At 41.0% G+C, this 26,741-nt stretch overlaps 1 protein-coding gene across 2 annotated transcripts; it reads left to right on the top strand.

Moving 5' to 3' along the window:
* Positions 1–16,614: 16,614 nt before the first annotated feature.
* VGLL2 (vestigial like family member 2) lies at positions 16,615–24,579 on the top strand. Of its 2 annotated transcripts, XM_031456213.2 has the most exons (4): positions 16,636–16,905; positions 19,143–19,455; positions 21,553–22,089; positions 23,392–24,579. In XM_031456213.2, the coding sequence occupies exons 1-4, from the start codon at positions 16,825–16,827 to the stop codon at positions 23,430–23,432; spliced, it is 972 nt and encodes a 323-aa protein (XP_031312073.2). In that variant the 5' UTR covers positions 16,636–16,824; the 3' UTR covers positions 23,433–24,579. The 2 variants fall into 2 exon arrangements, with proteins under 2 accessions (XP_064343188.1, XP_031312073.2); XM_064487118.1 differs by lacking the exon at positions 23,392–24,579 and having other exon boundaries at positions 16,615–16,905; positions 21,553–22,598.
* The last annotated feature ends 2,162 nt before the right edge of the window (positions 24,580–26,741 follow it).

Here is a 26,741-nt window from a genome sequence, read left to right as displayed (position 1 = left end):
AAAAATTTTAAAGACAGTATTTAAATTAAAAAAAATATATAAAATATGTTATAAAAGTAACATTACAATAAATGATAAGGAAATTAAAACATAAGGGAAAGTTGACATGACTGTAAAGTTGATTCACATATAAATAATTATGGAATGAATTTCCATTTACCCTATTTTCTGGCCATTATTAATCAAGTTATAATTGATCAATATACTGCTATTTTTTGGAATATACTGATATTAAATTTTTTGAAAGAAAGGAACTTGAACACAGTATTTGACCTAGATATTGTTCTTAGAGATGGTAAATATCATTATATAAATGAGAGCGATATAGGTGATAAAATTAAAATATCTTGTAATATTTTTGTAATAATGATAATTTCTCATATTCTAAACCATAACAATGTTTGAACCTGATTTGTAAAATTCATGGTTCATTTCCAAATGTAATTATTCCTTTAAGAACCTTATTGAGAATTCCAACTGCTACTGCCTCAGTAGAGCAATGTTTCTCCAAACTGAGATTAGTAAAAACTATCAAAGGACTACAGTGATACAAAGAAAGTTATTTAGTTCAACACTGTTGCTAATAGAAAAAAAATTTCTAACTTCTCCATAACAAAGTAATTAGTAATTTTGCTGAAATGAAGGCAAGAAAATACACGTTTTGTCATATTTTGCTATGTTGTTACTCATCCCAACATCACCAACCCATCGACAGAATCCGTAAGTGTGTGTGATAATAGTTAAATCCAGCTGTCATGTATTTTTGCCTAACTTAAGTTTCTGTGAATTCTGTATTATGCTAGGTCCTGGGGTAATAATGGCAAACAAGAGGAGACATAGTCCCTCCTCATGGAGTTTAAAAGCAGGTGGGATAGAAATTGATCAAATATTCATGCCACTGAATATTTTATTTCAACCTGAGTTCTGAGATAAAGTCATGCTTCCCTCAAATAGAGGACTAGTGATTTTGAGAATATATGGAAAGGTCTGAAAAAGCAGTCTCAAGTACAGCATAATACAGAAATTCTCGAACTTAGCAGACAAACCAAACGAAAGCACAAATGAGAGTAAGGCTCAGATGGGAAGACAGCTCACATCTCAGGCAGCCCTAAAAGAGACCCACTCTGTGACTAGGAAATAACAGGTTAGATGGCTTTATTCTTGTATAAATCGTGGCTTACTTCTTGATCTTAAAAAAAAGGAAAGTAAAAAGGAAATATTCAAAAAGTAGAAGCAACTCAAATGTTCTTCAGCAGGTGAATGGGTAAACAATTGTGATACATCAATATAATGGAATAGTACTCAGTGGTCAAAAAGGAACAAACTATTAATTCAAATAACAACTGGGATGAATCTCAAATGCATACTGCTAAGTGAAAGGAGTCACACCAAGAAAGGCTACATACTGCATGATTCCATTTATATAGCATTCTAGAAAGAGCAAAACTCCAGGGACAGAAAAGATGTCAGTGGCTGCCAGAGTCTAGGAGTGAGAAGAGTCAGGGGTTGACTACAAAGAGGTATGAGGGAATTTTTTTGAGTGGTAACACTTCTATATCTTAATTTTGTTGGGGGTTATAGTCTTGTATGCATTTGTCAAAACTCATATAACTATACATTGCAAAGGGTGAACTTTTCTGTATACAAAGTATACCTTAATTTTTAAAGTCGCTTTAATGTACCCAAAGAAAAAGGGGGAAAATAAAGAAATGTTGAAACGTTGCAATGCTGTAACTTGGTTGGTGATTTTTCTCCAACTTCTTGCACCTTCAGTTTTTGACACGCTACTCACTCTTTGAAACTTAGTTAGATCACAACTGCAAGTTTAGAAGTGAAGAGCAAGTATGAGTACACATAAAAAGATGCTCAACATCACTAATCACTAGAGAAATGTAAATCAAAACCACAGTGAAGTATCACCTCACACTGGTCAGACTGGCCATCATTAAAAAGCCTACAAATAATAAATGCTGGAGAAGGTGTAGAGAAAAAGGAACCCTCCTACACTGTTGGTGGAAATGTAAATTGGTGCAGCCACTATGGAGAATAGTATGAAGGTTTATTTTAAAACTAAAAATAGAGTTACTATATGATCCAGCAATCTCATTCATGACCATATATTTGGAAAAAAGGAAAACTCTAGTCGGAAAAGATACAATGTTCATAGCAGTACTAATTACAATAGCCAAGACGTGGAGACAACCCAAATGTCCATCAACAGATGAACGGATGAAGAAGATGTGATATATATACACGGTAGAATATTACTTGGCCATAAAAAAGAATGAAATAATGCCATTTACAGTAATATGGATGGACCTAGAGATTATCATACTAGGTGAAATGTCAGACAGAAAAGATAAATATCATATAATATCACTTATTTGTGAAATCTTTAAAAAATGATACAAATGAACTTATTTACAAACCAGAAACAGACTCACAAACATAGGAAACAACATTATGGTTACCAAAGGGGAAAGGGGGTGGAGAGGGATAAATTAGGAATTTGAGATTAATAGGTACATACTACTATGTATAAAACAGATCAACAACAAGGTCCTACTGTATAGCACAGGCAACTATATTCAATAACTTGTAGTAACCTATAATGGAAAAGAATATATATATATATATAACTGAATCACTTTGCAATACACCTGAAACATTGTAAATCAAGTTTATTTCAATTTTTTAAAAAGAATAAGTATGAATAATTGGTGTATCTTCAGACTGTCTTGACAAACCTCAGCAGTTAGACTGGAAATGCAAACGCAAGTTGGGTTGCTCTTACATGTTTCACTTATTTATTCCACTCCATTTAAATTCTAATGTATACTTATGTCTCAGATTTAACCCAGACTAAAAAGGCATCTCACTTGAAGCCTGTCTTTTTATGTAGAAATGGAATGTGTTAAGTAAAATATTTTGAAAGTCCTTATTATGAGACTGAAGAACATAAGTGAGAAGTTACTACAAGCAGTAACCTAATCTTCTGGCAGTTGTAAGGAGCTTTATTTTACAATAAAGGTTTAGAGGAAAAGTGTCTGGAATTGGCTGCCATGATAATCCATTGGAATAAATTGATACGGTGACCCAAGTTAACATCTGTGAGCTTCGACCATGCGATAGCTAAACAAAGAACACTTGTTCCTGAAGAAGATAATTATACTCTGTGCTCCCTGACTCTCAGGGTGAAATGTATTTGATTACCTAAGCTAAAGTAGACTTCCTTTTCCAGCAGCTGAGGATCATAAGACTTGAGGTACAACTCTTATTTCCCCAAACCCCTTTCCCAAAGAGCTTGCAAGTCTACCCACCCTCCCCAGCAAGGAAATCCCCAAATTTTAACAAGCAGACATTTTTTCCCTCAAGTTGCTGGATACTTTCCAAAACTACTGACCAGTGAGGAGATGATGAATTAGTATCTCTCCTTTTTCCTGTATCTAATTTTTATTAGACTTCATATACAAATATAAATTACTCCATAGCACAGATGTGAGTTCCTTCATCATAAAGAAGAATCTAGATAATGGAAGAAAGGAAAAAATAAACAATATTAGATCCAACTCATGGATATACTTTCTCTACTGCTATAATTTTTCCAGACTCTAATCTTCTAAAAACAAAAAGATATAAATTTCCTTTATACAGGCATGTACAATGTCTTTTAGAATGACTGCAAGAATTGGTTCAGATGCTTTGATGTTGACCTCTGCAAACAATATTCGCTTGTGTATTCCATCATAAGCAAATTTTAGAAAATAAAAAAGAGGGAACATCTTCCACTCTTTATGCAAAGTTAGCATAGTCCTGATAACAAAACGAGTTAAACATACTACAAGACGGAAAAATACAATACAGTTTTACTCATGAACATAGATAAACATTCCTAAACAAGATATTAACAACCAAATCCAAAAAGTATGAGAAAGATGAGACCTCACCACCATGGTTGGTTAATAAATCAGTTGATAAAATTATTCACATTAACAGATTAGGGAGAAAAATTGTCTGGTCATCTCAGTTCATTCAATGTGAAAAGTAAAATCATCATCATTAACAGATGACATTATTGTCCACACAAAGTACACTAAAAAATCTATAAGTAAATTGTTGGTATTTACAGGCAAATTTAGCATAGTGGCTGGATATTTTTAAAATGCACACTTGTATCTGTCTTTACTAGCAACAATAAATTAGAAATTTTAATTTTAAAAAGATACCATTAACAAGAGTAACAAAAAAAGAAAAAAAAAAAAAAAGGAGAATACCTAGGAATACAACTTGAAAGACATTTCAAAAGACCTAAATAAATAAGAGCTATTTCATGTTTTTGCCTAGACAAACCCAGTGGCAAAAAGATGTCAGTTATCCCTCAATTGATCTAGAAGATTTTTCATGGAACCTAGAAAGCTAATTTAAAAATTTATATGGCAATTCAAAATACAAAAATAGCCAGGATTCTCTAAAGATAAACCATAAGTTATGGAAGTACACCTGACCATATATAAAGACTTATTATAATGCTATACTAGGTAAGATAGTATGGTATTTGCAAAGGAAGAAACAATCAATTTAACAAAAGAGCGATGCCAGAAATGAATTCATGCATGTATAAAAACTTGATTTTTGGCAGACAGCATGTCAGGGGGGAAAGAGATGACTATTCAATAAATATTGATGGGAATGTAGATTATCCATATAGAAAAATATAAATTGAAACCTCTATCTTACACTCTACTGAAAACTACTAAAAATCAATTTCTCATGAATTAGAGAAGTAAATGTGAAAGGAAAAATTCAAAATGTTTAAAGATCATATAAAATAATATTGTTATGATCTCAGGGAAGAGAAGAGTTTAATAAGCGAAATGCAACAGAAACATTAAAAAAATGATAATTTTTCAACATGAAATTAAGAGGTGCTGTTTATCAAAAGAAACCATGGAAAGCAGGGGTAATAGCTCAGTGGTAGAGCGCATGCTTAGCATGCATGAGGTCCTGGGTTCTATTCCCCAGTACCTCCATTAAAAAGAAAGAGAAAGAAACCATAAAGGAGTAGAAAGACAAGCCACAAATGGGAGAAAATATTTACATCACATATAACAAAGGATTAGTATTCAACATATATGTAAAACTTCTGTGAATCTGAAAGAAAAAAAACAAAAAACCAAGCAACCAAGTCGGATAAAATGTGCAAAATACATAACAGATAGTTCACGGAAGAGGAAACATTAATGGCTAATTGTCATAAGTACTCAAGGAAATTAAAATGAATATAAGCTTCCAGTGCATACATAACATTAATTAATTTTGGAAATAAAAGCAAAAATAAACAAATGGTATCTAATTAACTTAAAAGCTTTGCTCATCAAAGGAAACCACCGACAAAACAAAAAGACAACATACAAACTGGGAGAAAATATTTGCAAATGATACAACCAATAAAGGGTTAATATCCAACATACATAAACAGCTCATACAATTCAACATCAAAAAAAAAAAACCTGATTTTAAAATGTGCAGAAGAACTGAATAGATATTTTTCCAAAGAGGAAATTCAGATAGCCAAAAGGCACATGAAAAGATACTCAACATCACTAATCATCAAGTAAATGCAAATCAAAACTGCAATGAGATATCACTTAATACCAGTCAGAATGGCTATCACTAAACAACAATGAATAACAAATGTTGTTGAGTATGTGGAGAAAAGTGAACCCTTGTACAAAGTTGATTAAAATATTAATTGGTGCAGCTACTGTGGAAAACAGTATGGAGGTGTCTCAAAAAATTAAGAATAGAACTACCATATGACCCAGCAATTCCACTCCTGGGTATATATCTGAAAAAAACAAAAACACTAATTCAAAAACATACATGAACCCCAATGTTCATAGCAGCATTGTTTACAATTGCCAACATAAGGAAGCAACCTAAGTATCCATCAACAGATGAATGGACCAAGAAGATGTGATATATACATATGCAATGGAATACTACTCAGTCATAGAAAGAATGAAATTTTGCTATTTGCAACAATATTGATGGAGTATGGATGGTGGGCATTATGCTAAGTGAAATAAGTCAGACAGAGAAAGACAAATACTGTATGATAGAACTCATATGTGGAATCTAAAAAATACAACAAACTAGTGAATATAACAAAAAAAGAAGCAAACTTACAGACATAAACAAACTTCTGGTTACCAGTAGGGAGAGGAAAGTAGGGAGGGGCAATATAGGGGTAGGGAATTAAGAGGTACAAATTACTAGGTATAAAATAGGCTACAAGGATATATTGTACAACCTATTGGGGAATATAGCCAATATATTATAACTATAAATGGAGTCTAACCTTTAAAAATTGTGAATCACTATATTGTACACCTGTAACTTATATAATATTACTCTATATCTACTATGCTTCAATTAAAAATAAAGTAAACAGGAGGCTGTAAGTATGTTATATGCAAATAAACCATTTTATATAAGGGATTTGACCATCCACAGATTTTGGTATCCATGAGGGTCCTGGAACCAATCCCCCACAGCTACTGAGGGACAACTGTACCTATTTATCTATGCATTAAAGTATAAAGTATTGTTTCAGAGGTTTTCAAACTTTATAAATATAAACAGTATTATTCTGTTTTGCCAACCACTATTTTCTGACAGTGCTGTTGATATTTGCCATGTTGATACATGTAGTTATAAATTATCAGTTCTATCTGCTATAGAGTATTTCATTGTATTAAGGTATCACAATTTATTTATCCTTCCACTTTTGTAAGTTTGTTTGGTTTTTGCTTTGCTTTATTTTGTTTGGGATTTTGTTTTGTTTTGTTTTGCTTTGGTTTTGCTCTTACAAGTAATATTTCAGAGAAACTTCTTAGGCATATTTTGCTGTGTTCATGTGCATAAAATTATCTGAAATATACATCTTAAAATGAAATTACTGGATTGAGGATATGTGAATCTTCAAAGTTTTACTACATATTACCAAAGTTCTTTCAAAATCTACTATATTGATTTATGTTCCCATCAAAAGAGTTTGAAATTTTCCTTTGTTCCACAAGATTTGGATTTTTTAGACTTAAAAAAAATTTTTTCCAGTCCAACTGGTTATAAAAGTTAGTTTGACTTTCATTACTCTGGTTACCATTATTGGTAAGATTAATATGTTAAAGGTTCTAAATATATAACCATCTTGTTTACAAATAGGACTTACGTCCCCTTCCTTTCAAATTCTCATGCCTACTTTTCCCACCTGTCTTACAAGATTGGCTAGGATAACTAATGCAATGTTGACGAAAAGTAATGATAGGAAGCATCCTTATCTTGTTCTAACTTTTAGTGGAAAAGCTTCTAAAATTTATCCATTATGTATGATTTTTACAGTATATTTTTGACAACTATCCTTAATCAAAGTAACGTTCGTATCTATTTTGATTGTTATAATGAATGAGAGTTAAATCTCACTGAACGCTTTTTCTTCATCCTTTGAGATAATTTTATTTTTTTTTCTCTCTCTCTCTTTTTATCTGCTAATGTAGTATGTTTCAGTTAATAGGTTTTCTGCCTTTGGATTCCTAGGATAAAACCCTCCTGTCTGGCTACAATATGTCTTTCCCTAAATGTTGCTGAAACCAAATGAATTGTATTCTATTCAGGATTTTTGCATCAATGTTTCCATGTGACACTGATCACTAACTTTATTTTCTTGTTTCTTTGCCCAGTTTTGGTATCAAGATCTTTTCTATTCTCTCAAATACTTTGTGAAACAGAGGATTTGGTGATGCTTGTATGTAGATTCTATAGAACAATATTATATGTCATCTTTTCAATGAAACGATACAATCTTAAATGTCTTTTTACCTTATACAAGATACCCTTGTCTATCCAATATCATCCTCTTTTTTTTTCTCGCTAAGAGGTCCCTGGTTTTGTTGGTATACATATACATATGTACACACACACATATGTATACTACATACATATACTACACATACATATACTACATATATTTGTTTTGAGAGGTACCTTTACCTCACATAATGAGTATGTGAGCATTTACTGCCTTGCTCGCCCTGCTAACACTTTCCCAATTGCCTCCACCCACCCTTCCCATCACCACATACACATCCTAGTCCACAACCTGGATTTAGGTGTGTTTTTCAGAGCTCCTGCCCCTCTGTGATTACAAAGACAGTATAAGTCTAGGAGCTGAGTCAAAGGTCATCTAGCCCAGTCCTTTGTCATGAGGCTGTTTTTCCCCCTGCCTTGCCAGCATGAGGCTTTAATAAAGATATAGCCAGGGCACCAGATCAACAGCCATTTCTGTTTTCAGCCTCTTTGTGGGCATGAAAGCCCTGGAACGAGTCTTGCTTTCAGGTAGGGAGTCTAGTTCAGAACTTTTTGTCCCACGTGCCTGCAGAAGTTAAGAGCCTGACTGCCAACTTCCAGCCTAGAACCTGGCATGCCCACAGCATCGACTCCACTCATGGCTTTGGGTTTATTTTTTATTTTTTGCCTTAGAATGTTTGCTTTTGGGTCTAATCATGTTTTCTGGTTAGCTCTTTTTACATTTTCTTTATTAGTTGTATGTATTTGAAGCAAAAGGGGTGAATCTAGTGGTTAATTCACTCTCATCTCTACACGAAGTAATTTTCATATATTCTTTAGGATAAACAAAATAACAAAATTTTGATCTAAACTAAGACTCCTAACAGTGTGCATGGTTGCTCATTTTCTTCCAAAAATCTACTATTTAATCATTCAACTGTCCTGAGCAGGGGGATTTGTGGGTATTCATCACCAAATAGGAAGTTATGGCTAATAATTCCAGTCATTTATTTCTTCCATTAAATAAGCTATATATTACTGCATATTAAAATATCCAGTAATTACATATTGTGATAAAAATGAAAAAATTCTAGTTTCAAGGCCCAACTTTACCAAATAAAATTGTTATCTTCTGTTCCAAATCACATGAAAGTTCAGGAAAGCTGAACTTTTATTTCCCAAGGAGCAGACACTGGGTGTACATACATGTCCTCAGGCCCACAGAAAGCAAACGTATTGGGCAGTTTTGCTTCCGATACTGCGTACCGGAGATCTCAGCTTCACTCAGTTGCCACTTGGAAGACACAGCTCCCTTTTGTATCACATTTCCCTGGAATTCTAAAGGATCCCTGGCTAGCTAATTCTGTCCAACATTTAAGAATAGGCCCTGGTGGGTGAGATTTGGGGAACACAGAATATTTTTAAGGAAAGTTTGTAATGTGCTATTCTTCAAGAAAGATCTTCAATTGGAAATAACACCCAGACTGGAAATTTTTACAAACATTATACACTACTTTCAAATCAAATGTGGGTTTGTTCCAAATTCAAAGTTTGGAATCATAAACATCCTTAGCAAGTATATCGAGTCCAAACAAATCACATGTGCTCAGAATCATACGTGTTCCTGTATGCAGAGAACATGTTGACAACAGAGGTGACAACATTTCACAGTGTCTTGATATCTGGTCCATCACTCCTTCCATGCTATTTGTCAGCCTCCTCCATTCTTAAGAAGGTAACTAAGATAATGTCATCAGGCTGAGGGTGTATTACTTTCAGAGAGAAGACAGGGCAATGTCCCATGAAATGCAGTCACTGGGCTGAGATCCCAAAGTATGTGACCTTTATAGCTACAGGCACTGAGGGATTAAGTCTGCCACCTCGTGTGCTTTAAAGGTGGAGATCAGCAGCAGGCCATTCCACCTTTCCCCTCTCTGTTTAAGAGCTAGGGGTTCTCTCCAGTTCTTCAGCCACTTACTTACATAACTATTTGACAACATGTGCTTTGAAATGTCTTCTTTTTGACACCTACTATTGGGATTTTCTTTCTACAGAAATAACCCTGTAGTTTTCAGATCTACTTCCCAAAGTTAAAAAAAAAAAAAAAAAAAAAAAGATCTATGTTTCTCTTTAACTTGTTGGGTTTCCTTAATTTAGCACTTTATTTCAAACGCACAGACGCAGCCTGTTTTTCTAACAATAGTTGTTTAGTAATAGAGTTATTCTGCTGCATTACTGAAAGTCTGTTTTATCACATTTATTACCAAAAATAATGAAGGGTGGTACCTTGCAATTAGCTACTCCCTCATATACCCAGAAACAAAGCCATATACACTGATGCAGATTAGGGCTCCAAATTTATTTTGCCACTGAATCCCCACAGAGAAAAATAAAGCTAAAGGGTAAAAATATGTGTTCATTTTGAACCATTTCAGAATCACCATCTTCTTAAAATATTTACAAAGACCAACAGACACTACTGTGGTCACGGTCATATTCTGAGCACATATAACTTGTTTGGAGAAAGAATCAAACTATACTGAGGAGCATTCACTTACTAATATGGGAAGACGTTTCCTTGGTGAAAGGCCACTTTGAGACCTGAATTTTTCAGTTGGATTTCTTACATGGTCACATGTAGCTGGTTTTCATTCCAGGTTAGCTGAACAACTGCCAGATTTCCACTTTGATTCAGGCAATATCTTACATGAAACATATAAAATGACATACTGTCTTTAAATTTTACATTTCAAGATTTAAAAACTTCAACACTTTTTTTCAGGTAACGTCACAGTTTGGATTACCTTACAAATTCATCCCCCTCTTAAAGAAAGATGAAAAATAATACCAGCTGGTGGGGTTTAAATTTCATAGTCAACAATTGGATGTTTACCTTAAAATTTGATGCACAGTATTTGTAGTATAAAGTTAAGAACAAAAATAAAAGGTGTAGTCTGCTTTGGGATCTGCTAGGCTAAGTGTCCTGATACACCACCAAACTTCATTCTACATGTTATACTTAAGGCATAGCTAAGCCTAATTTATTTGGGTCATCATGAAATTTACTTAAAAACCCATCACAATAACCAAAGAAATTAGAGTCAGACAATGCCAGTCTAGGAGTCAGTGCTAAAAATTCTTCCACACATGCCAAGAGAAACTTCCTATGAGTGAGTTTCTAAGAAGCTGTTTCAAGACCTCTTGAAGCATGTGACAGGACATCACACTCAGATGGATATCTTCACCTTCTGTCATTGCTGTGTTCTCCTTTTAATCCCTTTAGCACCCTGCTGAAATGAAGTTTATAAACAAAAGTTTGGGAATGGATCAACACCAATAATGTAAAATATCTAAACCAACAGTTTAAATCCATTGGTATACTTCCACCTTCTGAACCTGTAAATTCCTCTATGTTCCTGCATCTTACGAAAGGAGTTTCACACATAGGTTAGTTTCTAGCATGAGTTTGTTTCTAGGCTGCTATCTCCAGACTGCATGTCTTTAAAGAAGAAAAAAAATCACTGTGGTCAGAAATTAAAGGTAAGTTGGGTGACTTCCAGCCAAGTAAAGATGAAAAACAACTTCTTCCCATTAAGAAATAATCGATACATGCTCTTTGACTTAACTCTTTGTGTTCAAGTAAATATCAGAGAATGTACATTTCCTTCTAAATTTTCCTCTCTTGTAAAAATCTAACAAGCCAAAATATTTCACACACAACCATTCCAGATCTCCTTTTCCCCATTTGTTATCATTTTAAAGATTTGAGTCATGTGAATTGTATTTGTATAATAATATCTTTATACTAAGCATTTCATAGAGACTCACTGAAAAGAACTCACTTCTGAGAGATGAATCTGATATTAAATATATGTCTCAGTCCTGGAACTGGACATTATTGTCAACATGAATTCAAGAGACAACTAAATTCAAAGTTGTGATTATTTCACTAAGCTAAAATTTTCTTGCACACAACATGAAAAGTCATTAAGATGTAAAGGAGGAAAAGTTGAACTTTCTTATAATAATCAAATATATGTCAATAATTACAAAGCAGTGGTTATATATCCTGAGGGAGCTCTAATTCAAAAAAATATGTGCACCCCAATGTTCATAGCAGCACTATACAGTAGCCAAGACATGGAAGCAACCTAAATGCCCACTGACAGATGACTGGATAAAGAAGTAGTGGTATATCTATACAATTTATACAATGGAATACTACTTGGCCATGAAAACGAATAAAATAATGCCATTTGCAACAACATGGATGGATCTGGAGATCATCACTCTAAATGAAGTAAGCCAGAAAGAGAAAGAAAAATACCATATGACATCACTCATATGTGGAATCAAACAAAAAAAGAAAGAAAAAAGAGGACACTGATGAACTCATCTACAAAACAGAAACAGACTCCCAGACATAGTAAACAATCTAATGGTTACCAGGGGAAAGGGGATGGGAAGGGACAAATTTGGGAGTTTGAGATCTGCAAATAATAGCTACTATATATAAAAATAGATAAAAAAACAAATTTCTTCTGTATAGCACAGGGAACTATATTCAGTATCATGTGATAACCTTTAATGAAAAAGAATATGAATATATGTGTATATATGCATGACTGGGACATGATGCTGTACACCAGAAATTGACACATTGTAACTGACTATACTTCAATTAAAAAATAATAATAATCACAAAGTAGTCTCATCTATTCATCAGGATAGACCATGGAGGAGTTTTACTTGAAAACACTGTTAAGAGCTACTCTAGGTTGTATAAAAATAATTGAACCCTCTTTTTCTTGGTTTTTCACTAAGTTAAACTGGAATTCCTTCACTAAGCATTTTAGTGAGATTTCAGAGAACAAGAATTGCTCCTTTATCCTTTATTTCTTTAAAATAAAATCATCATTCAGACTGCCCACTAAATATTAGAGTATCATTACTAAGTAACACACCATGCCTGAAAAAGCTGGCTTCCACAAATATGTTTTCAACTAATACTATTAATAGCTTGAATCCACAAAATCTTATCAGCTACTCTCCAAAGTCCAAACACATCTCTGCTCTGTAAAACAGGCAATGATGGGTTTAGGGGTTTAAAAAAAAGTCTGCAAGATTACCATCATGTTCATCCTCTTTGGCTGGCAGAATAAGGCAGCATAAAATGCCAGTGCTCAATGATCCAAATACACCATGGACAAGGGCAGGCTGGGCTGCTGCAGGTCAGTACTTCAAATTAGTTCTATTCCATACATCATTCCCTTAAAATGACTTTGCCATTTTCAGAATAAGATGATACAGGCAGACAGGAAAGATTCAGAAGGTAATGAAGTCAGTTAGCTTATTAAAAATATCAGAAGCAGTTCTTCTGGAGAGAAAATAATTTCATTGTGATGCTACCTTGAAACATGTATGTATTCATTTAAAAGTAATTTGACTTCAGTTATTAACTTTGAGAATAAAGGTATCTTTTATTTTTACATAATTCTAGATATTGCTAGAGTTGCACACTAGAATTAGGGTACTGAAAGGGAATTTTGTGGAATGAACCTTATTTCCAAAAGTAAACTCCTCTCCCATCTCCCCCCTGCACCCACCCTGGCAGCTCAGTAAACTGCCATAAGCTATCGTAAAGTGAAATTCATTTCCAAAAGAAGTTTTTAAATTCCCTTGGCCCAATTAGGAAGTTAAAAATCAGTATGATTAGATGCAATTGATAGTTGATCTTTCTGGTGATGTTGGTACATTTTTCCACAGGACCCAATTTCTGGGACATTTAACTGATTTGCAGTGTCCTCTCTTAAAATAACTGGGGGAGAGGAAGAAAGAGAGGGAGGAGGAGAGAGATTTCCCCCCAGTTTTCTACTTCAGCCTGTAGCCCATCCCCAAAGCTCTGAATCAAAACCTGACTTCTTTGACCCTGCTAATGTCCTGGCAGTTTGAATGGCTAGGAGAGTAAAGGGGTTAAATTTAGCTGTGTTTTACTTTCTGCCTCAACACAGAAATAAGAGGCGACCTCATCAGGTGGATAAATACCATCCACGTGTAAATGACAGCTTTTCAGATACACAGAAAAGACTAAACATGCTCCAATCTTTGGATGTATTTTAAAATTGCAGACTGTTTTTCTCTCTTCAATTCGAATTTGGGGGGAGGAGATTTTTTTCTGCCTAAACTCAGGATTGATGTTCACTGGCTCAATCCCCTGTGTTCCTTTGAACTCCTGTGTTGTCAGTACCCTTAGCTTCAGTGAAGTTTTTAAAAACGGTTTCAAGTAAGAGAAGATTGAGCAATGCGAACAGAAAGGAGCCTTAGGCAACAGGCATCATATCCTCTTCATTTTCTTCGTTCAAAATTTGGGAAATCCCTGCTCCTGTAAGCCTTTTCAAAAATAACGATTTGCTGGGCCTTACTGGTTCGGAACGGTTGTTATTTTCTCTTGAATTTCCGTGAAAACTAAAGTTTACGGTCAAAGTCAAATTTAAAATGTCAACGTGAGCGGGTACAGGGAATAGGAGGTGAATATTGACAAGTGGTTCCCTCCCTCCCCAATCCCCACACAGTACAGTACTGCCAGCCTCTAGCCACGCCGCCCAGCCCGGGCTGCACCGAAAGGAGCACGCTCAGGCTACAGGTGCTCCTGGAGATGCCCTGACTCAAAGAAGCTGGAGTAGAACCTCTACGTCCGAGGATGGACAGCGGAACCTAGGTGAAATAGGGGAGTGTGACCCACGGACGCCGCTCCTACTGGCAGGAATCTGTCCCGGGAGCAGGCTGCGTGGGCACCTCGGGTCCCGCGGTGTCCTTACACTTGACCCGAGGCTTGAGGGCCCGACCCACCCATGGCCTGGAGCGGGGCGGGACAGAGCGGTCCCCAGCAGTGAGGGTGTGCTGTGGCCTCCAGCGAAATGGGACCTGCACGCCCACTTCTTGGATCCAGGAGCACGCACTGTGGCTCTTCCCTTGGCTATTCGCTCTTTTGTCCCCAGAGGAAATACGGATAAAGCGATTGTTGCCCTCCTCCAGAACTCCTAGAGAGGGAGGGTTTGGGTAGTGGTTGGAAGGATGTTCTGCTTCACCTGTGCGCCTGGATAGTGGTAGGCTCCAGAAGCCAACGAACTCAACCACAAGGCAGCCCGGCCCCTAAAGAGTTAAACTGCGTTAAACTATACTACAGGGGTGTCTTTTGTTTGTTTGTTTGTTTTAATTTTCTTTAGAAAATAATAGATTTTTCTAATAGATTGCATGATAGTTAATTAAAGAAATACTTCACTCAGGACCTCTCACCATTTATACACTGGAGACATGGAGCCCTTTGCCCACTTACAAACTGGGCAAAACCAAAAATTTAACTCGAAACTATTTGGTGTATAATATTCACGTGTTGAAGACAAATGTCTTTAAGGGTGCATCTGTTCGCAGTTTTTAGCCTGCGAATCGATGTCGGACTTTTTGTTGCATTTAAACCAGGGAATGACTAGAGTCCGTTCGTGTCAGTAATCCACGCTGCCTCTTCTTTGGGTCTGGTCTCAATGCTCCCATCCTCTGTCCTCCCCATCCTTGACCAGACATATAGAGAGCCTTGTCTCTATTATTCCTAAAATTTAAGGACGGAGAACTCCACTGTTAATCCTCCTCCCCACAGAGCTCGGGAGGAGTCCTTGAGAAGAATGGAAAGCGTCGCAGCAAGCAAGAGCCAGGAATGCTCTCAGGGCCAGAAAGAGAACGGGGATGCGCAATGCGCGTTTCACAATCGGAGCGTATCCTCCTTCACCTCTAGAATGAAACAGAAAATCGTAGCTGCTGTATTACGGGCTGAAAAGTCAGCAAAAGCCCTCTCTGACCCCCCTGCGGTTCCTAGGATAATTCCTCTTGCAACCAAAGAGTCCTTGGACCCCAAAGTTACCGAAACTTTTTAAAGGATGCCGGCCGTGGAGATTCGGGGCGCCCGGGGGCTGAGTGAGGCCTCCTGGACTCCTCGAAAGCAGCTTGTACCGGGAGGAGCCGGAGGCGGGGCGCGAACGACGCGGGTTCGGATGAAAGACGTCAAAGAGAAACTGTACTCTAGAGGGGCAGAAGGGAGCGGCCCCACTGAGTGGAATTAAGGTGGGAGAGCTGACGGCGGGTTGATCCGCTCGGAGGCGGCGCAAAGGAGGTGCAGAGGGCAGTGGTTACAGGCTTCAGCCGCTTCCATTTCCCCGCAGAGGGAGCTCCTCCGCACGCAGAGGAGTCCCCGGACTCTGACATCCTATCTGCGACGACCCGGATCTCCTAGGGGATTCCTGGGGATAGCGCCTTCCTCCCGCATATCAGAAGGGACCGAGAGCAAAGAATCTTCCCCACCTCGCCACCCCCGGACGCACACACTCAACTCTCCAGTGTGAGGCCGGAACACTCCCACAAGACCTTTCCTCACCACACAACAACATTCTCTCTCCAAGTGTAAGAGCCTCCATTTCCCCCTCTCTTATTCTGTCCCCCACAACCCTCTCCTGTTTTAGCCGGGGAAATCCCTACTCCTCCGGGTTCGAAGCCTCAGGGCCCAAGTTCCGGGCTGCGCAGTTCACCTCACCCTTGGCCACAGGCTCGCCGCAGGGTAGCCTGGGGAAACGCACCGGCAGCCCCTAGGTCCCAGTCCCTAGCGCCCCATTGCCCCTCCCGTCCCCGCCTCCCACCCCTCCCCCTTCGCGGCCTGGGAGTGGCGTCAGTACGCCCGCCCCGCGTGGGGTTTAAATGCCCACTAGCGGGAGCCCAGGCGCTTCTATCCCGGAGCACATTGGCGGCCAGAATTGCAGGGGTGGGAGGCGAGCGTGCGAGCGGGATCCCGAGCCGCTGAGCGCGCTTGCCCCTCGCTCTGCCGCTGATGACTCGCGAGCTCGGGTCCAAGTGCCACCCATGCAACATCCCTGCCCTACGCCGACCGAGACTTGATGATAAAACACTTAACTGTCTGCGTTGCGGGGAGCCATGAGCTGTCTGGATGTTATGTACCAAGTCTATGGTCCTCCCCAGCCTTACTTCGCAGCCGCCTACACCCCTTACCACCAGGTATGTGTCTTCTCCGGGCCGGGGCCTCGTAGACAGGTGGCGCGCCCCGGCTTCTGCGAGCACCGCCAGTACTTCGAGGTCCGCGGCGCCTCCGCGCGGGCCCCCGGCGTCGGACCAGCGGCCGAGGCCTCCCGGATGCCTGGATTGCCTGCCTGGCTACCCAGTAGTTTGAGCTAACCCCTTTAGCTTGCCCATTTGCTCTTTCGGGAAGACAGCTAAGTCTTACTAATGCTTGCTCAGGTCTTCCTGGGAATAATCAGATGAGGATCGCGCGGGCTGCATTCTTTTCGTAGAGTTTATCCGATTCCAGATTCTTCCGAGCCCGGTGCTGGCGCTGGGAGATGCGAACAAAGCTCACGCAGGGAAAAACAAGCTTTGGTCCCAAAGGTGAGAGTGACGACAAAACAAAAGCAAAGGCCTGCCTCTATCTTTCTGAGATACAAAGACCCGAGTTCTCATCCCTGCAAGGCATATTTTTTCCGTTTCAAATCTCAGGCGATCAGGCCAATTAATTCCAGAACCCACTAATTCGTTACGAGAAGGGCACGAAACTCTTTGGTTTTATAATCTCTGCTTTGCAAAGCTCTGGGGGAATATTATTGGGTACGACTGACCCGGCAGAGGCAAGCTTCATAGGTAATACTTCGCCTTTCGCGAGCCTGAGTCCCTGACAACAAACCCACTCTTAAGAAGACCATTCAACTCCGGTTCTGCGAACTCTTCAAGTTTTGTTTAATTATACAAGTTTTCTTTTCTTGGGGCTGTATATTGTCGAACAGTTTTTCTTTTCATTCCTCAGCTGATGTAGTCGAAACTGAGGACAGTAGTCCAGGAAATGAATAAGATCGCACTTACGGAGGAGTGGCCCCCTATGAGTCGGGACCAGGTTCAAAAGTGAGGGCCTAGACTCCTGCTTCCGAGAAACGGAAATACACCCTCAACGTCCCGAATCCATGCATTTGCCAATGTTGCTTGCAGAATATCTATTTGAAATTTTCCTGATGAATTAATGATGCAGTGGTTAGATTTGGGGGTTTGGGTTTTGCCTTTTTCCTTCCTCTTCTCCTTTTTAAAAAAACTTTCAGACCAGGAGTTTGTTTAGTCCTAATGTTAATTTTAGGAATCACCAGAGTCCCTCATTGTGGGAATGTGGTAGAGGTGGTGAGACTGCTAAATACTCCAGTCTTTTGGCTTCAGTGTCTAAGATGAGCTCCTTCCCAGGCTGGGAGTATTGCTAAGAGGAGAGGTGGGTTGGTTTTCTGTTAGATCCTTTCTCCTCCCTGCCCCTGTACCAATCTTTTGCACCAAGATCTCTGTTCATTTTTGAATGATCGGGTTCACCCCTTTAAGGCCACCTCAAAATGCTTTAACATTGCGTTCAGTCCATTGCTTATTTCTAAAAAATGTTTTCAGCATCTACACCTGGTTTTTAAAATCACTATCAGTCACCATTTACCCAGCCTCACAGCCAAGATCATCTTCTGCTCCTTTTTATTACTCTTTTCCTCAATGTGCATTGACATGGTGAGAGTAGAAACTCTCTTAGCCCATTGGTTTTTTTTTTTTTTCCTTACTCAAAAGACTATCTTTTTAAAAGCCGAGCCCTTTAACTGGCCAGTTTATGGAGGACCAAATACCAACTTGCGTTTATTAAAATGATCCATGTCACAGCGTGAGTCCACCTTTTTATCCCACATCAGTCTTCCCTACGTGGAACAGTTTCAAACCCTCTGCAGCAGTTCTTTACATCCTGGTTGTGTGGAGTGGATTTTGCTATTTTCATGTTCCATTGAAAGGATGCTTAATCCTTCATCTTGTACGTCTGCCCTGAATTCTCAGGCAGGGAACAGTCAGGCCCTAACTGGACTTGGGTGCCCTTTACCCTTGGAGGCTGATTTTAAAAATATATCTGCCTTGAGCCTGCCTCTGCGGTCAAACTGCTTAGGCATCTTCCAGGACCTTCACCCTGACACCTTCAGAGAGCTTTCCCTGTGTCCTGGAAGCAACTTCGGGGAATTGGAGGCTCCAAGAAGGGCAGTCTGCCTCTTAAGAACCCGGCTTTGTTCAGCTGCAGGTTAGGAGACCTGCTGACTGCCGCCCACATTATCGAGCACAGAACATAGGCATTGAGTCAGTTGCGCCTGGATACCTCAGGGATCCGGAAGAGGGCGTGCAGTCTGAACCCAACTGGCCATCTCTTCTGAAACTGACTTGTCTTCCCTTTCTCCTTTGGGCAGAAACTAGCCTATTACTCCAAAATGCAGGAAGCCCAGGAGTGCAACGCCAGCCCCAGCAACAGCAGCGGCAGCGGCAGCTCTTCCTTCTCTAGCCAGACTCCGGCGAATATAAAAGAGGAAGAAGGCAGCCCGGAGAAAGAGCGCCCACCAGAGGCGGAGTACATCAACTCCCGCTGCGTCCTCTTCACCTATTTCCAGGGGGACATCAGCTCCGTGGTGGACGAGCACTTCAGCAGGGCCCTGAGCCAGCCTAGCAGCTATTCCCCAAGCTGTACAAGCAGCAAAGCCCCGCGGAGCTCCGGGCCCTGGCGGGGTGAGTATGGGGCCCCACCCGCAAAGGAGGATAGAGAGCCCTCACAGCCTGGGGTCCACCTACAGGGGCTCAAGGAGATGCCGTAGAAAGAATGCTAGGTGTCAGAGAGGAGGTGAGGAGAGGCATTTGGGGACGATAAAGAAATCAAAGGAAGAGTAGACACAGGCATAAGGTATCTCTGAAGGCGCAGAGCAGAGCAGCGACTTAGAAAGTCACTAGCCTTGGAATTGGGAAGCCTAGGTTTGTGTATTGGCTCCACCACTTCCAGCAATATGACCTTGGGCAAGTCTCTTAACCTCCTGGAGGTCACTCTATTTACTGGCCTCTAAAATTAGAATAATATTTGACCTCTTAAGTAACCCCGGAGATGGCTGTAAGACACACAGAAAAATGTATGTAAGTGTGCTAGGGAAATAAATAGGTTTCCAACAGTCTCCCAAGTCAGGTGTCAGGGGTGGGGGGATTAGGGGAAAGTGGATCTTCACCTACAGCAGCTTACAGGACCCTTATCCTGTTTGTAAAGATTTGCCCAGAGGAAAAAAATCCTAAAATGCAATGCAAGCAAAATTGGCTGAAGAATGTCTCCTAAAATCTACTTAAGCCTTTTGCCAGGTTTCAATAACTTGGGAAATCTTAAAGCAGAAAATGTCTTTCAATAAGCAAGTAAAATAACAAAGAAATAAGAATTTGGATGCAGCCAAAACATCTCTAAAGGTTTTCCCCCAAACACATCCCCTCCTTATTGTTCACCCTTCCCACAAAGCACTGCTTTATCTTGCCTGGGACAGTGATTTCTTGGACAAGTCAACTAAATCTCCCTTCTGTCCTGAAATCTTGACCTCCCTTTACTATCAAGACAAGGATGGAGGTAACTATTTGGTAAACTTTCTCACTAATCTTAGTTTTTGATGCGTATCAAGCTGAGAAATGAGGACTTTGTTCTAAAAAGGAAAATAAGTATTATATTTGGGGAGAAATGACAACCTTCACCCTCTCTTTTTTTTTTCTTAAGAGTCTTGACAGTTTGTACAAGCCTTGGCTAGACAAGATCCAAAACTTAAATATGAAACATTCTTTTTATTCTCCAGTTGCATTAAATATTTTAATAGGAAGACTACTCGGTACTTGAGAATGCATTTTCAAAGCATTTTAAATTCTCCACTATGAAGTGTAGATGACTTCTCCAGAGGAAGTGCTCAGTAAAGGTCTTTTTAATTAAATGTCTTTCTTTCCCTCCCTCCCCACTAAAAGCAATAAATTTGATCTAAATTCTGTTCTCTTAAAATGCTTCCAGACACTAGGGGGTCAACAATGATACTGACAATAATCATCATTATTGTTGTTATTGTTGTTGTTGTTGTTGTTATTTTATTATTGTCGTCCACATTTTGATGCAGAAAGTTTGCTAATTAAAACTGAAAAGACCTGTCCCTTCGTGTCCCTCTGTGCAAATAATACAGCTGCCCTTTTAATAGGTTAAGTTTACTCTTTTGCTTGAGTTCTTGGGGAAAAAAATTGAAAGAAGTTTTCTAGAAAGGAGGCTAATAACAGCAAGACTTCGAAATATGTCGATGGACTTCCAGTCCATCAGATGCCTTGGAGGGGCACATTTTCTGGAGCAAAGGAGGCTGAAACGCGAGAGGGGGAAGTGAGATCGCTAGGCGGCCGACCAAGAGTGGGAAGAGGCATCTTTAGCTTGAGGAGAGGCTCCGGGGCGGGAAGGGGAGGCCGTGTTTGCCCGGGGCCGCCCAGCAGCTCGGCCGGGAGTCTGAGGGAATCTCTCCGCGCCCCGAAACTGGGATTGCGAAGGGAAGTCTCTCCACCCTTCCTCTCCCGGCCAGTATCGGGGTTCCCGCAGCCGGGACGCGTCTGCAAAATCCGAGGCTGCGGCGCTCCTCCCCAAGGGGTTTCCTCGTTCCGCCGTAGCCCGCTTCGAGAGACGCCGCCCACCCGCCCCGCGCCTTTCCGGCCCTTTCCCGCCCTTTGCCCGCCGCGCGCATTCAGCTCTGAGGCACCTGCGCCGGGTCGGCCATCGCGTCTCCGGGGGATGACGCGCGCCTCTCTCCCTCTTCTCCCCTCTGTCTCACCGGTCCGCAGACGGCTCCTTCCCGATGAGCCAGCGCAGCTTCCCCGCCTCCTTCTGGAACAGCGCGTACCAGACGCCGATGCCCGCGCCCCTGGGCAGTCCGCTGGCCGCCGCGCACTCCGAGCTGCCCTTCGCCGCCGCCGCCGCCGCCGCCGCCGACCCCTACTCGCCGGCCGCGCTGCACGGCCACCTGCACCAGGGCGCGGCCGAGCCCTGGCACCACGCGCACCCGCACCACGCGCACCCGCACCACCCCTATGCGCTGGGAGGCGCTCTCGGCACCCAGGCCGCCGCCTATCCGCGGCCCGCCGCCGTGCACGAGGTGTACGCGCCGCACTTCGACCCGCGCTACGGGCCGCTGCTGATGCCCGCCGCCTCCGGGCGCCCGGCCCGCCTCACGCCCGCCCCGGCCCCAGCGCCCGGCAGCCCGCCCTGCGAGCTCTCGGCCAAGGGCGAGCCGGCCGGCGCCTCGTGGGCCACGCCCGGGGGACCCTTCGGGAGCCCCGCGGGGGACGTGGCCGGGGGCCTGGGCCTCAGCGTGGACTCAGGTAAGCGGGAGAGGGAACGTGGCATCCTCGGGCACCTCTTGCCCTGTGCCCAAACCTGGGCCGAGCCCAGGACCCCAGTTATTTCTCCTTGGAGACCCCAGGGCCCCTGAGGCCTGAAGGTCTGTCTGGGTAGGGGTAGGGGGAGCGTTGTGTTTCAACAGACGGATGACCCAATGCCATAAGTGTGGGCAGAATGAGAAAGTAGGACCCTGCCTTAACTTGGCTGGTTAATGTTGGAGGATGTTTTTAAAATAAAATTTGTTGGAAAGATTCTAGCTCTGTGCTGTTCGGTAGCATAGCCACCAGCCACCTGTGTTGGTTGAGCCCGTAAAATGTGGCTAGGCCGAATTGGGACGTGCTGTCAGTGTGTAATATACACTGGATTTCAAGACTTTGTACAAAAAAGGAATGTAAAATTCGTCTACTAATATTTTATATTGATTGCATGTTGAAGTACTTTCAACACATTGCATATTGAACACATTGGGTTAAATAAAATGTTACTAAGATTAATTCTCACCTGTTTTTTTTCACCTTTTTTTTTTGATGTGGCTGCTACAAAATTTAGAATTATGTCTGTGGCTCCCATTGTATTTCTATTGGATAGTGCTGATCTAGAGTACTTGCTAATAGTGTAGTTTAAAATCCTCTACAACTTGGAGGGGTCTCTTGTCACCTAGCGGTAGTTACAGGGAAAGAAAACTATGACTCATGACTCTGATATCAACTTAATTGCCAAATTAAATAGGACTCTTAAAAATGTAACTTAGCAGGAATATGATTTGAATGATATTATTGAGCCCCTGGCTTAAAGAGTTCAGTTTGAAGGGTACATTCAAATCAGGGTTTGCTTTTTTGTTTGCTTTATTTTCAGGGCAAATGAAAAAAAAAGTTATATAATAAATGCAATTATTGGCTTGTAGTCGTGCCCGCTTGCCCTTCCCTCAGGTGCAGATTTGACATGTCTGTTTGCTTTGCTTTTACTTTCATTGGTGCCCCTTAGATGAATTCTGTGACTTTCACAATAAAATAGCGGTATTTGTCTTTCTCTTTCCTTAAATATCTTGTGCCTTCCCTCCCTCATCCCCTTCTCTCCCCCTCTCTCTCTTTCCTCCCTCTCTCTCTCCCCCTTTTATTTTCTCTCTGTTTTCAGGTTTGCAGCCTCAGGACAAAAGCAAGGATCTGTACTGGTTTTAGACAACCCACCTTCTTCCCTGTAGGTCTCTGCTTAGCATGATTGGTGACACTCAGAGCTGAAATCAATCGAGTGGGTTTGTAACAGCTTCTGATCTTGGTTTGCAGCTCGTCGTTATTCCCTCTGTGGTGCATCCCTCCTGAGCTGATCCGCTGACCCAGGGTTTCCCCTTCCCTTTCCCTTCTGACCAGCGGTGGAGGCTCAGCACCTGTGCCTCTCACTTCATGGACGAGGACATGGGGGAAGGCAGAGACTTCAGACTCCTCCGTGTGTTGGGAAAACTAAAACACACATCTACAGAAATTTCATCTAAAAATAAAGCCTTCTGCCCAAACAGCAGATCCAAAGACTCTGAATGATGCTTAATGACTTTGGGACAATCACTGGAAATATTCATGGTGAGATGACCTAGGTGACATGATATCCTAGTTTTCTTGAAAAGAGGGAAAGGAAAAGAGACATTTTGGTGTGAATATTTTTTATGTTGATGTGAATTATCTCCTTAAGTAGTGTGATCATAGCACTGCTGATGTCAATATCCTCAGATTGAAAATGGATTTGGATTTGCATCAAAGATGGTGGTAGAGAAGTAAAAAGAAGCCAGTTCCTTCTTCCTCACCTGTAGCCTCCAGCTCCCGCCTGCCCACTCCCTCCCTGCAGCACCCACTCCAGAAACAAAGACACACTTTTTCCTTCGGACTGTGAACGCAGAAGCCTCAGCCTGAATGTGAGTGGCAAGTGGCTTATCTGGAGCCACCTGCCCTAGTCTTACTAAAATGCAGCTGTTGTAGGACAACTGTTTAAAACTCCAGAAATACATCGACCAAGGTGGCACTTCCCAGTGTTTGGCACAACAATTGCAATTGCACTGGATATATTTTATATGTGTGTGTGTGTGTGTACATAGATCAGATTTTTTACAAAGAACATTTTACGACGAAAGAAGAAACCCTTCTCTGCCTTCTCTCCCACAAATTCTGTCCCTCCCTCTATCCTCCTCTGGATGAAAAAAGGAAAGCATTAGGAGACCCCAGTTGTCTCCGTGAAGAACTAGGAATCACCACGTGGGGAAGAGATGTCCGTGGAGTCTCCAGGACCTCAAAGATTTTTCAGTCTCTGTGGTGATGATTTGGTCACTTTAGTGTTGGGACAGGGGAAGGGGTAGTGGTGGGCAAAGCTGAAGAGAATGAGGAAGAGGAAACGAACATTAAAGATGTTTGTTTACCATGAGGTCGCTGTGCTGTTTCTTATAAGGAAAACAAATGTCTTGGTTTTTCTCTAATAGAATAAACTAGTTTATGGTAGTAAGATCTGATGTCAGTAAGGAAAATTACTTCGTATATTTTTTCAAAGTGTTTGTTTTGCCATGCCGCGAAACCTGTAAACCCCTCTCCACCTCACATCAACCCTGGAGAGAAGAAGTCAGGTACCCCCCTCTGTTTTACAGATGAGAAAACGGGGCCCTCGGGAGCCCAGGCTATCTGGGAGCCCTCATCGAGTAAGAGCAGAGAGGTACGGAAAGCCCTGCTTGGACACCATTCAGTCACATACACATTTATTATTCTCCAAAAGAGAATTATTGTTATTACCTAAATTCTAGACTCTTAAGACAATAGAGTCATCAGCTTAGAAATGTTTTGGAAATTTGGGTTATTTTATATTTTAATCAGCTAGGCTAAGAAACCAAACCTACCACTAGGCAAAAAAAAAAAAAAAGAAAGAAAGAAAAAGTGAAAAGAAATTATTAAGAAATTAATGATTTTGTTTTCCTTTGATATCAAAGTTATTTGTGTTCTTTCACTAGAGACAGAGATTTAGTATTATGCCCAAATCACCCTTTATGTTAAAGCAAAAATAGTCCAAATATTTGGTCTAAATCTTGACCTTCTTTCTAACACAAGAGGCAAATATAATTAATCTTGGGCAATTGTCTCAAGAGCTGGAGACAGCTAAGGGGCCTTCCTCAGAGTATGACTTTAGCAGAGTTACCCATCCCCTCTTTCCATCATTTTGGTACCTGTGAAGTAAACTATGATCATTACAAGAACCCACTACTGGTTTTGCTCAGAAGGAAGGTACCATATGATTATATTGTACCAGATGTGATAGCAATTAGTAATAGTTAATTGCATTACCTATAATAATAACTAATGTTAATTGTTTGTCATGGCCTGGGTACTAGTCTGAGGACTGTCTATATAGGCAAACTCATTTAAGCCTCATAACGATTTTGTGTGGTACTTATTGTTATGGTCTCCTTACCTATGAGAAGACTGAGGCTCACAGAGGAGAAGTAATCTGCCCAGTCACATAGCTAGTAAGTGGCAGAACCAGGATGCCAACCCAGGCAGCCCAGGGGCACAGACTGCACTGTTAATCCCTGCAGTAACTGCTGGCCCACTTCCGATTTGTCTTGAGATGTTCAACTTTGGGCTTACTTTCTCCTCCACAATAGATGAATAAAGAAGGGAAAAGAGGCAGGGCAGCAAAGACTAACATGCTGTAGAACTTACATAATCCCAGGTCTCAGAAAAAGCATCATAGGATATTGTCCAGACTCCTTCATCAAATGGCACTACCTGTAGACTATTCAGCCAGATGCAGATTTCCATTCATCTCCAGGAAGGAATTATTACTGCTTCTCTCATTAATTCATTTCAGTGTTTATAGGCTTCTCTGCCCTGAAGCTCTTCACACTCAACCTAACCAAGTCATGTTAAGCATTAGTCTGAGGTTTGGACATTGAGGCAACAACTAAAATTAACTTTGGACCTCTCTGTGGATTTTTTAAATCTGTGTTCCATTGGCATGGATTACTGATATAGACAAGCATAAATAAAATGTATTAGCTTCCAGAAAACTCTTTAAAATTTGCCACTGAGTAGGTGGATGGAAGAAGAAAGCCCAGTGGTGCATTCTCCATTAGACATCTTTTCCAAGTATTTCCCTTGCCCCCCAAAGAGGCATTCCCTGTGCTTCACCTACGTTCACACTCACAAGATCTCTGATCAGAACCCATAGGGACACTTTTCCCAGCCATGAGGTTCTGATAACTGAAGCCTCTCTCCTGAGCTGCGTCTGACCTGAATATCAGGTTGCTGGTGAGACGATTCATTCACTGGAACTGGCCTTTGGGGCAGTCCTGAACACACTGTCCAGGGCTCCAGTGACCCGGCACACGGGACGCTCGGAGCAGAGCACTTGCCTCCGTGTTGTACATTCCCAAAGGAGAAATGCAAGATCACCTAGAACTGTAATCATTCGTTCTGCGTAAGAAGAGTTTCAAAGGGAACTTTGGTGGATTCATAGCCCTAACTGACTTTTTTTTTGACATTCTTTTAGGCCTACCAAGTCATGTAAAAGATGAACTCTCATGCTTGTCTTGCTAACATTTGTGCAACCACGCAGATTAGAGAAGGCCCTAGTAGTTGAAAAAAGGATGTTCAAGGGAAGGAGG

Source organism: Camelus dromedarius, chromosome 6, assembly GCF_036321535.1.
Source record: "Camelus dromedarius isolate mCamDro1 chromosome 6, mCamDro1.pat, whole genome shotgun sequence".
Lineage (NCBI taxonomy): Eukaryota > Metazoa > Chordata > Mammalia > Artiodactyla > Camelidae > Camelus > Camelus dromedarius.
The sequence above is the reverse complement of the archived record's forward strand: the minus strand, read 5'-3'. Positions and strand labels throughout refer to the sequence as shown.

Bases quoted from the DNA above. Each gene is read 5' to 3' on its own strand.
- VGLL2 (XM_064487118.1), top strand. From the start codon at position 16,825: ATGAGCTGTCTGGATGTTATGTACCAAGTCTATGGTCCTCCCCAGCCT. The intron at 16,906-19,142 runs GTATGTGTCTTC...TCCTTTGGGCAG, and splicing joins CCTACACCCCTTACCACCAG to AAACTAGCCTATTACTCCAA. The intron at 19,456-21,552 runs GTGAGTATGGGG...ACCGGTCCGCAG, and splicing joins GAGCTCCGGGCCCTGGCGGG to ACGGCTCCTTCCCGATGAGC.